General features: G+C 39.1%; 1 protein-coding gene across 12 annotated transcripts in view; it reads right to left on the bottom strand.

Moving 5' to 3' along the window:
• The window catches only part of abi1a (abl-interactor 1a), a 47,926-nt gene extending 34,352 nt beyond the window's left edge, over nt 1-13,574 (bottom strand). For 4 of the 12 annotated variants that reach the window (XM_072451105.1, XM_072451109.1, XM_072451107.1 and 1 more), the window contains exon 1: nt 13,333-13,573. In XM_072451105.1, the coding sequence (XP_072307206.1) occupies nt 13,333-13,449 (117 nt within the window). In that variant the 5' untranslated portion in view covers nt 13,450-13,573. Of the gene's footprint in view, nt 1-13,332 lie in introns of all 12 variants that reach the window. The other 8 variants (XM_072451108.1, XM_072451114.1, XM_072451112.1 and 5 more) reach the window with 4 other exon arrangements.
• Nucleotides 13,575-13,720: the final 146 nt, after the last annotated feature.

Consider the following 13,720-nt stretch of genomic DNA (forward strand, 5'->3'; position numbering starts at 1 on the left):
GTCAGGGTCAGGGTTAGGATCAGGGTTAGGGTTAGCCATGAGGCTATATGGCAGTGCCGCGGTTCCTGAAACTGCTGGGCCATTTGACTGCGCTGCGGCTCTGCAGCTTAATTTGGTTCTGGCCAATCAGAGCAGGCGATGCAGTGCTGTTATGTTTGTCGGTACAGAAAGGAGTAGAAACAGCTGTGAGACAACATGCATTGGGACAACAATAAAGGAGTTGAACAATAGTAAGTACAAGTTTAAAAATCTATCATAAGTACAATTACCCAAAACATCTACTCATTTACAGTAACATATTTGTAATTGTTACTTTCCACCCTTGGAAGTAGGATACTTTTGAAAATAGAGGCCAATATCCAGGCTACAACTACTACTACGATTCATTTAAGGTTATTCATATTTTGGGGTCATGTTGGAAATAGGCCAGTAGCGCCGTGATGAGCTCCTCCCACAGTCATTCTCCAAATACCACGGCTTGTGTGTGAGGGATTTGGGATGATGTAACAGTCCACCAGTGGTCATGAGGGAGGCACAGTCAGCAGCTGACACTCTGCACTGTACTGTCCAGCAAACCCTCTCATGCTTTCACTTCAAGTTTGTGTGAAACTACAATATACAGGAATACTGTGAACTAACTTTAAGATGAGAAATGCTCCCATTTTAATTCAACTTTATTCCAAACCCATGGTTCATTTTAAAAACATGTTACAGCGGGCTTAAATGTTACTTTTGGAGTAAAAAAGTACAAATATTTAGCGCATATTTTTGTTAACATTAAAGAGTGAAAAGTCGATAAATTTCTTAGTGTTTCTAGACTATTTATGTGTACAATATATTTGTTAAACCCAAGATTTGATTTCATCATGAATATGCTAAAAATAACCCCACAAAGTACTTAAAAGTGACTAAAGTACTATACCTAAACCTTTTACTTATGTAATGTACTTTTCCTTTTGTACTTTGTTACTTAAACCACTGAACCCCATATATTGCTGACACTAGAGCAGAGATTATACTATAAACTGTGTACTGTACATGGTATCTGGGACATAAAACTCCTGCAATGAACAATGGATGGATACCTCTGAACTGTTCTTCTGGCAGCTTCAATTACATACATAAAGCTAGAGATAGTTTATGCAATTTAAAGCCTGACTTTGGTCACGAGCCATTTTAATTCTCAAAATATAAACAGCATCTTGTTTATTAAAACCAAAGTTTGCCAAAACTTAATGCAATCCTAGTCTAAAAACTGTGATAAAAGCAGTGAGCTATTCTAGCCCATAACAAATTATGCAACGCTCCGCAACTAGTGACATCATCTTCAGTAATAAACCTCACTTTAGTCTCATTTTCTCTCTCCATCAGTCATAATATCCTGAGTAAAATGTGGACTGCTGTGACCGTGTACAGCCCACTGCTTTAAACCATGTCACATAAAACGCTCTGCAGCCCAGATCAGAGCTCCAGCCTGCACCGCCATCTTTGATCTGCCCACTCGTAAAGAGCAGTCCAAAGAGCACTGCCCGGGGCCCCTACACTGGCCTTTGATAAGCGGTGAGCACGCGGGGGCCGGGGACATGATCAGAGCGGGTGGAGGCTGGAGAGAAAGTCACATGGTCAACAGAAACAAGGCAGAGGAATGTAAACACGGTATGAATGGGCATGTTATGAGTCTAATGTTAAGCCATCAGAAATGACAAACAAACTTTCAATCCTGCTGTGCCGCCTCGGAATGGATAATTGTATACAGTGATTGTGCCAACCAGGGATTTTTTTCATATATGAACTAGATATGGAGCTCACAAGACTGCACGCTGCAGAGTCGGAAGTAAAACTGCCATTTCCTTCGCCAAAAACTTTTCAAAAATGAATTAGAAATATAGTTGAGTGGTTAAGGCACAGCAGTGTTGCGAGTTTGAATCCTGACTCCGACAATTTACTGCATGTCCTCCCTTCTCTCTCATCCCCCACACTGTCCTTTCCCGTCTAATAAAGCCTACAGGCCAAAAAGAAATTTACCTTTGTAACCAAGACGCGTAGGATCACTGAACAAGTGTTGACTAGACTTGATTCGATAACAATAGACTAACATTTTAAACACTAAGTAATAGTACTTTCTTTATTAAACAATATAGTTCTGATAAAGCTCAAGATCATTCTTAAACTGAACAGGAAAGGTACAATTTTGTTCTATGAAGGGGATTTTTTATGTATCGATACTTGCTCAAATGAGTATCTAGTTTTGAAAAAGTTTGAGTATAAATTAGAACCGTATGTATCCGTTTTTCGATACTTGACAACCCTACACTGAACTGAAAAGCCCTCCAATACATTGTCGACTAAAGAAAAAGTCGACAACGTAAAAAGCTCAAAAACAATGAAATATCAATCATTTGCAGGACTTCATGCAAAAACAACTATTTATACAGAAAAGTACAAGGAAACTGTGTATTTATATGTTAGGTATATAAATTAGATAAAATTCACTACAACGATTACCTCAGAATATCTTTTGTAATGACTTAATTGTGAACTTTACTACAAACATGACTTAAATTTCAGAGTTAGTATCAGTTAACAGCCACAACAGGAGACAAATATTGGATAATTGTTTTGGCTGAATAAAATAACACTACCGGTATAAATGGAACAATAAATAATCATAGTCACTCATAAATTTAAATCATATAAACAAATCTTGCGCTAGAGTTGTACGATAAAATATACCTGGTTGGTTGTATAAATAAACTGCACTACGGGAGCTCGGCGGTGGACACATTTAGACAGATGTGGTGAAGCTGGTTCAATCTTAGCCGCTCATGACCGCTCACTTGTCGTTCCAGTATCAGGGTCAAATGTGCACAAATCCCTCAATTAGCCAGACTTGTTACTCAAGAGCTCTCAAATGTGAAGCGACACCAGCAGGGGATGGAACGAGCTGAACTAGAACGAGACAACTGACATGGAAGATTATCCCAACGCAAGCAAACTTTAGACAACTTACAGTGACGTGATTAAGCATGGATTCAGAGAAAGTAAGCGGTTTAGCGCCGTGCCAAACGACTGAAATGTGTTTCAATTTGAACCTTTATGATCCTTCTTATTACAGCTGCAACTTACCATCATTCAGCTACCGTAGTCAGCTTTATCCGTTTTGATTGGTCAACTAGTCAAACGATTGATTATTATATCAAGTTTGAAATATTGTTACTGAAGGACAGAGAATCAAGGATTTTGACATTTGACATTTTGATTTAATAATGTGATACAGCCCAGAATTGTTTATCAAAATGTGATCAAATGTGAATCAAATTAAAAGTTGAAGCCATACATCTTCTATGGATTTCTGAGCCAAAGTGGCTATTGCCAAATTTCTTCCAGGTTGGTTCTTACCGGTAACCTAAATTCACAACTAAATGTCACAAAAACAGAAAAACATCACGATTGAACGATTATTCATGATCATTGAGAATGTGACTAAACAAAAGTGAAATCTTAATTTTCTTTCATTTCCATTGTCTAATATGTTACTGTTCTTCAAGTTTGTGACCGGCCTTTCGAAATGTTATTTTCTGAAAGACAAAATAAAGTAAGTTGTGACAAAAACAGTCAGATAAAAAAGTTATTTACATTTAGGTAAATTTTTATACATCTCTATAAACCAAAATTGTTAGGATTATTTTTTTGTTTCTTACAATTATATTGTGACCTGAATAATCACGATTGGCGATTAACATAATAATTGTAACATCCCTATTCATAACCAGGAAATGTGCAAACTTTTCAAACATCACACATGAGCGTAATATAACAAAGCCTTCCATAGGCGTACAAATGCACTGCACGACAATGATCTTATACAACAATAAAGAGGTCATATTCTCAAACTATCCATAAGCACCCAGATGAAGTTTCACCTCATAACAGTGATATTTACATCTTTGACCAAGAATGAACTTGCTAAATGAGGGAGAAAATAGCGTAGCCAAGAGAACAAAAGAGATATGTTACTTGAGTGTCACACATTTCCAGTAGTGAGTGACTCATCATATCCTCGTCCTAGGCAGGCTTGAGTCACACTGGTCAACCCCAAACTAACATGTGACATTTCCACAAGAAAACATGACTCTTCACATCACTAGTAACGCCACGGTTCAAACATTCAGACATTTTAACGTTCTAGTAGTCCATGGTGCAAACTGGGGAACACTCTTAAAAAGGACAGGACTCAGATATCAGAGGAGAATCCATGCGGTGACCACGCGGCCCCTTGTTTAGAAAAGGCTCCACAGCTAATCACATGGTAGCACACCGAGTGGAGGGAAACTCACTAATGGCTAGCTCTAATTATGCTTTTAGCGCTTTTCCACTTTGCTTCTCTTTAAGTTCAATCGGTTTTGCTAATGCTACAACATTCCCAAGCTCAAAACCACAGCATATTGAGCAATTAACACCCAAAGAAGCAGTTAGACGGTCATTTCAAAACATCGGCATGAGATTGAAAACTTAAGCAGACTTAGCAGGCCAATCTAAATCAAAAGGTGCACTGTGTAACTTTTCAACAATTTTTTGTTTGTTTCTATGGCATTCAACTTATCTCCATGGAGACAAGGAGGTGACGCAATCAGACAAAATTGCAGGTAAGATCTGTGAAAAGGCGACCACACTCGCCTAAGATTTGACCAATAAAAACACCTGAACTGTACAACTACTGAATAAATCCAAAGTTGATTACGTTTCATAATGCTATACTGTGGAACATCCAAGGTAGGCTTTGGCAATATGGCAAATTTTGATTCAATAAGATTTTTCTTTTAAAAAAACAATACAAAAATGGCTTTCAGTATTGAGTCTATGGCCATAATAAACAATTGCATTTCACATAAAAATTTGCCAAATTTCTTCCTACAATGTCTGAACTCTGCTCCAAACCACATTCTTATACGACAGTGGGTTTGCTGTACACTTCTTGATAAAAAACAACAACATATCATTAACGACTCGCCATGACTGAATCTCGATTAAAATTCATTTAACTGCCCAGGCTTTACTCCAGGCAAGAACTAACATCTCCATAGAGACCAACTGGTGGCAAACAACCACCAGGGACACAATAATGAGTATGCAATAAATAACTTCATGTAATCAAATCATCTGCCGGCCAAACTGCTTCACCACAAACGGTTTGTCAGTCAGAGCTCTAAAGTTGGGCAGGGAGTGGCTGTCGCATGATAAGGCTGGTTTTGAGGGAAGGTTTTAAATCACGGAAGTTGGAAAATACATCCTAAACTTCGCACATCCAGTCCAGCGAGATAACAGTCTGCAATTGCCAAAGAGCTACTGTGTCCTAGCCTTTGTGCTCCGGCTGGTTACCGGGAGACTGGAAGGCAGAAGGAGGAGTTGAGCAACAACGAAACTATAAAGAGTCACTTTTTGCACTGCAGAAAATGTTGGGCAACATCCAAATTTAGAGCACAGAGAAAGACAGAAAGTACAGAATTACTAAAATCATACATTTCCATACCCGTTTATTGTATTTGAACACTTTTAAATAATACTTCCGCAATTATAAGATTTAATGTATTTATTATTCAATTGGACTGGTCCTTAAAGACAGAAAACTCCGATCCTGCTTTTCCAGTTCTGATACCGATATCGATACTTGGGTTTTGAGTTTTTGCTGAAATCCAATATCAACCGATACCAGATTACTTTCTTTAAAACAACATGTAATCAAAACGTCCTGAAAAGATTAAAAGTTGTTAATATGCTATTGATATAATATATTAACACCTACTATTACAGTAACTTTACGACAATAATTTCCTGGGTTGAAGTTGGTAAAAAATATGTCAGTGTTCTCAAAATGGCTAATTGGAGTATCAGATCAGTATCGGAAGATGGAGAATCAATGACGATTGATCCAGTTTTCTAGTATCGGCCCGATATAGATACTGGTGGTATCGGTGCATCCCTATCTTAAAATCTACATATAATTTGCGTTAATCTTTACATTCACAATCGCTTTTGTTTTTTACTTTTGACACACAAATAACCAGAAATCGTGATGCCAAATTTTGCTTTATTTCGCTACTGCAACACAAACAACCCAATCGTGGCGTGCCCGTTTCTTCTGGCAGAATGACATGTGCTATCTCTCTAAATATGATCCGGCTCGGTTTTTTTTCTCCCTCTCTGTGTGAACAAGACTCAGAAGCTGACCGATTTCCAATGACTCATCTTCTTTGGAATCAATCCACAGCTACAGTAACGGGACAAAAATGTGGTTTCTTTTAACAAGGATTATCCCAAAGCCTGGGGTATAACAGCCTACATGTGTCCCACTAGAATCACCCTCTTGACAATTTCACAACGCTACTTACCCTAGCCTTACACATCTGACGAGCACATATGTTTACACTATCCCGTTAGTCTAGAGGGGAAATGCGTTCGGGGGGGGTGGGGGTAAAGCACTCTGGAATCTTAGGAATTCCTTCAACATGTCATGTACGGAAAACTAAAGTTACAAGTGTTGCTGGGGACCACAGAATCCAAGGATGAGCGGTAGGAAGATAAACAGTTTGGCAAGTCGGGAGTGGCCAAAAAAGCGTAACATTTGACGTATATTTTTGTCTCGCCGACCGCGAGAATGTAAGCTATGATTCTACAGAGTGCAAATGCTTGGATGAGGCTGGTAGAGCTCAAAAGGGCTTAGCAGTCAATACTTCACACATTGCTAAGACAAGCGGGCCGTGGCTGGGGGGACGTATCGATGAGGCGTTCACTAGGAGAAAGGTCGAAGCTTACAAAAGATGAAGAGACTATTTTTACAGATGGCTATAATAAGGGCTGTTGCGAGATCTGTTCCAAGTGTTGGCAAATACTATGCACATTTCATTTTCAGGAAGTTCTGATGGAAACGTATTGCCAAATATGTACCTTTTGGAAATGGTCATTCTTGTAGATTTATTGCAACAGGGTAAAGGGCGAAGACTTGATACTCATTACAGTGATACAGTGCTATATTACACGCTCACCAAAAATCTGATCATTATCTAATTTCTGGAGTAAGTAATCGGATTTCTTTCTGGTTGTTCACACCTGTGTAAGAAAAATTATACAAAAAAAGTAGAAATTAATGTGACTAAAGCGAAACCGTTTAAGACAGAAAGGGTTATTTTAAAATGCATTGTACTTTGTCTTCCAAATACAACACTTACTGTAAAAAATATATCACATGCCGCCAAGAGTTTTTGATGCTCAGCTTTCTACAGTGCACGTAAACACTGATCAAATTATTGGGTTATCTAAATATTCTAGTTATTTGACGTTTTCAGACCAGGCAAATATTCACAGTGATAAACACATATTTTTCTGACTTTCGCAGGTTCTTCCAGTGTATGTTCAATAAGTACACAAAGAGCTTTCTACACAGGTTTAGAATGAACTCCTCCAGGCTGAAACAGATGGAATTCTTGTGTGTATCGGCTGCCATTTGTTTTACTGGGTCACACTGACACAGGAGGACTGCAGGTGGGCTGAGCAGAATATACTCTAGGACCAAAGCAGCACGTTAGCTTCCATTTCAGGTAAAGCCAAACCGGCATCACTTTCTCCATTACGACGACAAAGAGGTTGCACAAAATAAATAAGTCATTGTGAATTCCTCTGAGAAGTATAACTCTGATTAGATCTGACGTAGAGATAATATACTTTTATTTCCAGGTACTTTGTATCTATAACATAAGCAGATCATGATTTTACACTTTGTTCATAGTAAACTGCAATATTGGTATAAAACGGCTTAATGATTGAAACAGATCCTTTGACTTCCTGTTCAAAATTGCAGAACTGATAGCGCCGCCTCCTCTTTCTCTGTAACAAGCAGCTGTCATTTACAGGTTTTATTTTTGAAAAGTGGCTATGTGGCATTTTAAAACCAAACATGTGTCACAGTTTCTTTCTTTTTTTATATAGAAATCACAACCAAGTACACGGATGTGGGCACTCAAGCCTCAGTTGCAAGACAATATAGGATTACTCAAACATTCAAGAATCTAAGTACAACTAAACTAATGATGAGGAAACACTGTTGTGACAAGTTGATTTAACTTAATGAAATATTAACTGCTGATTAATACAGGATTCTCATACATTTCAGAACATGTTCATAGAGGTCTAAATGGCATGGTTTCACATCCAACTAAAGGATAGAATAGTTTGATGTTTACGCAAATACATTTTATTTGATGATGACAGTTCAAACCGACTGTATAAACGCAATGATAGTCTCTCCACACTAGAGGAGGCGACGTGGTTTGGAGAGGCGAGAGTGACAGGTGGTCTTAAGGATGAATGAGCTGGCTGGAGTTTCTGACAATATCCAGAGAGACTGCTCAGTTTTGGGGAAGAATAGGACACTCTGCTGAGACAGGAAATGAAAAGACAAATCCAGAAAGACCGTTTCCCCTCCAATAATTCCTGTCTCCAGGGAAATCGCATACTGAAGGTAAAAGAACATTATGACAAAGGATACCTACATTATTACTACTCGTCTTCACATATATGTAACCTTATGGTGCTCTGTGGATGTGTGCAGGGGGCTAATTAAAAAGTATCCACGTTGCTAGCTCAGCAGGTCGAGTCAGGGGCGCTGGTTCTGACCTTTTGGCTGCGTTCGCCTCCATTTTTTCTTTTTTCCTTGTATTGTTGATCAGACAGGAAAGAGCAATTAGAGTGAATGCCGTTCCTTGCAGAGGGAAGGAGGGGAGAAGCCGATACAGTGACAGGGGCCAAGGGTGCTCTAACAAAATATGTAAATGCAAGGATATACACAGCAATAATAATAATCAATTCTTTAGATGGTATTAGAACTTGTATACTTTTTATACAACAATGGACACAGAATCCTATCTTTGTTCTTCCTGTAAACCTTCTGTAACATCCCAATCATTGTAGCAAACATCATTTATTGACATTTTGTTTTCAGTGACAATGTGAGCATTATTCATAAGATACCCAGATAATCTCTACTAAATCTAGAATCACAACTAGATTATTTGAACAGGTATTGATAGTATATCCAAACCAGCAAGTAGGACAAAGGTAGACTTTCCTTCTGATCTTATTTCTTAATCAGAACAAACATTAGACCACATGGAGAACAACATACAGTTTGGGCTGATTCTCATGTTCCTGAATCGTAAGAACCTTAACACTCGGGAGGGGGCGCACTCGGGAGGGGGCGCACTCGGGAGGGGGCGCACTCGGGAGGGGGCGCACTCGGGAGGGGGCGCACTCGGGAGGGGGCGCACTCGGGAGGGGGCGCACTCGGGAGGGGGCGCACTCGGTTTTGTCATCGCCCTATAGAAAACTCGTACCCAGAGAAATAATTTTCATTGAAAGGTGCACTATGCAAGTTTTCTGGTACAGGGCCTGCGCCTGCTGGTTTCCATAGGGATGTTATGGCTTTGCCTGGAATGCTACACTGTCTGACATTACATTTCTATATTTTTAAAGCATTGTTAAATAAAAATAGATCTGCTCATCTTCATCGAGAAAGAAGAGTTAAATACCAAACTGTGAAACACTCCAGGCAACGCAATAGCATCTCCATGGAGACAAGCAGGTGGCAGACAGTCCACTAGAAAGGTTACATAGTGCACCTTTAAACCACACCACCACCAAAAAACAGAATGATCCTGATCAAGCCAAATAATAAGCCTAAACCTGGTCCACGATAAACTCCTGACACACTCTTGAGAAAAGACAAATACCAGTTTGACAAACGCAGCATGTGCAACTAAAGTACTTGCTTCATTCACCTTCCCTCAGACTTCGAAAAGCCAGGTGGCCTACTTTGCATATTGCCCGTCCTTGTCACTGCAGGTCAAACCCTTCTTGACTTGCACAGTATAAAAAGTGAATTCATAAATGCAAAAGTGTGTCAAGGGTTATTTCTTCTACTCATGCGGGCTCCAGTGTAGAGCCATTTCCTGACCGACAGCTGATTTTAAACTTAGCGCTTTAAACAGGAAACATAACTTGAGCTCCGTCTGTGTCAGATAATGCACTCGCTGGGACGATATGAAGAAAGCAGAAGAGGAGGCCTCCTTAGCTAAACATTGGCAGCAGCAGTGGGGTTTGACAGGAGGAACAGGGCTGGTTGTAAAGGCATGTCAGCTCAAGCCGGGGCACGTTGATATTGGGTTCAGCTGGGAGAGTCTGTTTGTGAATGTGAGACCAATCTGAAGTAGACGGGGAGAGCAGGCTTATGAAAATGTGCAGTTACCCTGACACATTCTAATACAGAGCCTCATACAAGAAATACAGTCAAAGTAAAGTAAGTTAGTTGGATGGAGTGGGAAGATTTAAAAACACTCCTAAATAAGCTGTTCTTACATGACACTATGTCAAACGGGTTCAACACTATGGTACCAAAATAAGGATTATACATGAAAACTACACATAATATAGTAACATAACATAAGTCCATTAATTTAAATATGGGAATACAACATTTTTTTAATACATTTATGATACTAGCCTTTAGAGATGTGCGGAATTAGACGGATCAATACCAAATACAAATAGATTTGACTTAATTTTCTATTGATTTTTAAAATTCAACATATATTTTAGTATATCTGCAGGTATATTTATTCATTTTTGATGGGTTAGAGCTAGGGTGGAGTGAAAATAATTACGCCAAGGTAAAATCAAGAGAAGTTTCAATACATTTTTATGCAAAACTCAGGATCAGGAACAGATTGATATTGCGATACTTGCCATAGTATTAGTCATTGGCATCAGATCAGATCACTGGTATCGCCCGTCACTACTTGCCTATTGAACACTGAGATCACATTTGTTTGGTTTTTACAAGTTTAAATAGTACGTTGATTGACTTCAGAAAACTAACAACTTTTGTGACATGAAGTTGAAGGATGTGATCTTTAATAAATACAAAAATGTATTCCAAAATAGTCATTTCAGACTTCACATTGTTCACATTGTTTCTGTCATTCATTTCACTGACAGTCTTCACAATGGACACTCTTTACACTGTCCAAAAAACATGCTAGATAAGCTTTGGATATGGAGTTTTTTTTATATACATGTTTTGAATATAAAGTGCTTTTATGCTAAAAAACAAATTAGTTATTTAAATCCCAAAGCAGTTTCCACCATTGAATGAATAAACTGTCATTAAAATGTAGCTGGAATTGTTGAGATTTATTCGATGGATAGAAATGGAGCAGGAGTAAGCAGTCTGCCTCGCATTTAAATATCATCTGAGGACAAGGAGGAGGAAAACTAAATTATAGGGAGTCCTGGGGGAGTACAGCTGGAATGGACACACCCGCGGCTCTGGCGATGGTGGAGGGTTGTGTTCCTGCGCTGGCCTGGGGAGCTCATTCTCACCAATAGAATTAACTTCTACACTGCATCATCAGTGGTCATTCTGTGCAGGGATGACTTTAATATGAGCAACGCTTGCATCAGGGCAGCCGTATTTATGTTTGCTCTTTTTTCTCCCTCTCTGTTATTTTTTGTTTTTTCAGTTTTTGATAAAACCAGTTCCAAACAGACAGAGTGAGATAACTATGTCATGGGAATTTATTCTGTTCCCACAAGCAACTTTAAGGGGAAGGAATAAATCATGAAACTTACAAATCCAAATCTAACATTGGAAACACATAATGAAGAACTATTAATGTCTGGTTGATAACTCTACCTAGTACAATTTTGGTACTATTCTACGGCAAAGACGGCCCTTAAACTGATAAAACAAGTGAAGAATAACTATGAGCCTGTATCATAAGAAGCTCCAACCATAGAGCAACATCATATCTAAGTTTTTTGTTATTTTATTGTAGTATGTTTTGCGCTATAGTGTCAAATATGTAAATTCTATGACAACTTATGTGTTTCATTCTGCAATTTATCTATTTAATACAGCTTGTGTTTTGTATCAATATTTTACATTTTAAAAAGAGTTTACAGGGATTTACCTGCTTTAGGGTTATTGTGCCAGTGGTGTCAATAGTATCGTTTATCATAATAATTTCAGTAGCAATATGTCGCACTTCAAAACGTGTTATTGTGACGTAATACTACTCCCAAATCTCCCTACCTGCATACTGACAACTGGAGCCCAAGATAGAACAGGTCTCTATCGTACATGAGATAGGTAAACAATAATCAGGTAGTCAGGCCATAAAATGCAAGTTTCAATCCCTAAAATAACATAAAGACTACCTTATTCACAGGAAAGGAAAGTGCATATGACAGGATAGACCATACGTTTCAGTAAAAATGATTGAGTCATTGATTATGTTTAAGATTTTACTAAAAATGTTGCCCATTTGTCCCCAGTATTTAATTTGACTTTCTGATTGGCAAAAATAATTTAATTTCCACATTTAGTCATTTAAAATGTCTAAAAATAACTTTATTTTAATCATTTATTGTTTAAACTATCAATGAAATGTGTCAGTTATTTTATGGAATGTCGCTTATTGATGACGTAGGTAGAGTGATTCCCTTTGGGAACTCAGCACTACTTCCGGTCATTTTCAGCTTTTCCTTACCAGTTTGTCTTGACAAACCGACACCTGAGTGAAGTAAAACTATGCTAAACATTTACCTCGGGGACCATCCCACCAAACAACGTTATAGCTTAAAGAAAAGACACCGAACCCGTCATATGCACTTTAAAGTGACGGGACACCGGTGACAATGACGTGTGAAACGTGCCAACACACTTAAATGGGACTCGTAACGTAATTGAATGTGGCTTACAACTGGCCAGCCACACTGTAATGTTGCAGTTATGGCTAAAGAGGGACTTTTAAACCGTATGTGGACATAATCGACTGTTTTATATGAACACTTTAAAAACATTAAAGCTGATGTTCGATTTTACTACATATTTCTCTCTGCGTAAAATGCGGCGGAGGCACGAACAACAACAACTTTTATCACGATAATGAGCAAAATAAAAAGAAAGAAAGAAAGCTTCGGGCCAAAACACACAGGCCTCTCTATTATCAGCAGTGAGAGTGGCAGCAGTTTGAACCAAAACGAGACACTAATAAAAAAAAAAGTAGACACACCCTCAGTGTAAACGAAATAAACGCGATCAGTGACTCGTCTGATGAAGAGATCCGAGGGTTGGGGAAAAAGCCGCTTCATCTAAAACGCCTGGGATTTGGGCGGACTCCAGTTTCTTTATCCACACATTTCCTGTCCCGAGCAATCAGTCCACGGGCGACAAAAGGCGACAGCGGGTCACAGGAAAAAGCGTGGCGGACACTCACTTACCTGGACATAATTGTTCTCGCAGTAGTCCGCGACTCTGGTCAGGTTCTGGTAACTCTCCACAAGCGCTCTTTTCCCGGCCGGAATCTCTTCCTCTAACAACATTTGTAGCTCTGCCATCTTACATCTCCCCGCAGAGCCTCCCTTCTTCCCTCAGCCTTCTCTGTGATTGAAGCAGCCAGCAGCCACCAGCCCAGCGAGCTCCCCGCTCCGCCTGCGGAAAAAAAAAAAAACACAACTCTTTCGCTCGCTATTGTGGGATTGATGTCCAGGAGGTGGCGCGCGCCCGGCCCGAAGATCGTCTGTGCTGGAGAGGAGTGTAAACCCCCTTTTCCACGTTATAGAAGTTAGACGTCCCCGTGATTATTTTCTTTATTAAACGTTGTTTCCA

The sequence above is a fragment of the Eucyclogobius newberryi genome, unplaced genomic scaffold (genome assembly GCF_026437365.1).
Source record: "Eucyclogobius newberryi isolate DKJ021-1_F unplaced genomic scaffold, fEucNew1.0.hap1 SCAF_18, whole genome shotgun sequence".
NCBI classification, from domain to species: Eukaryota; Metazoa; Chordata; class Actinopteri; order Gobiiformes; family Gobiidae; genus Eucyclogobius; species Eucyclogobius newberryi.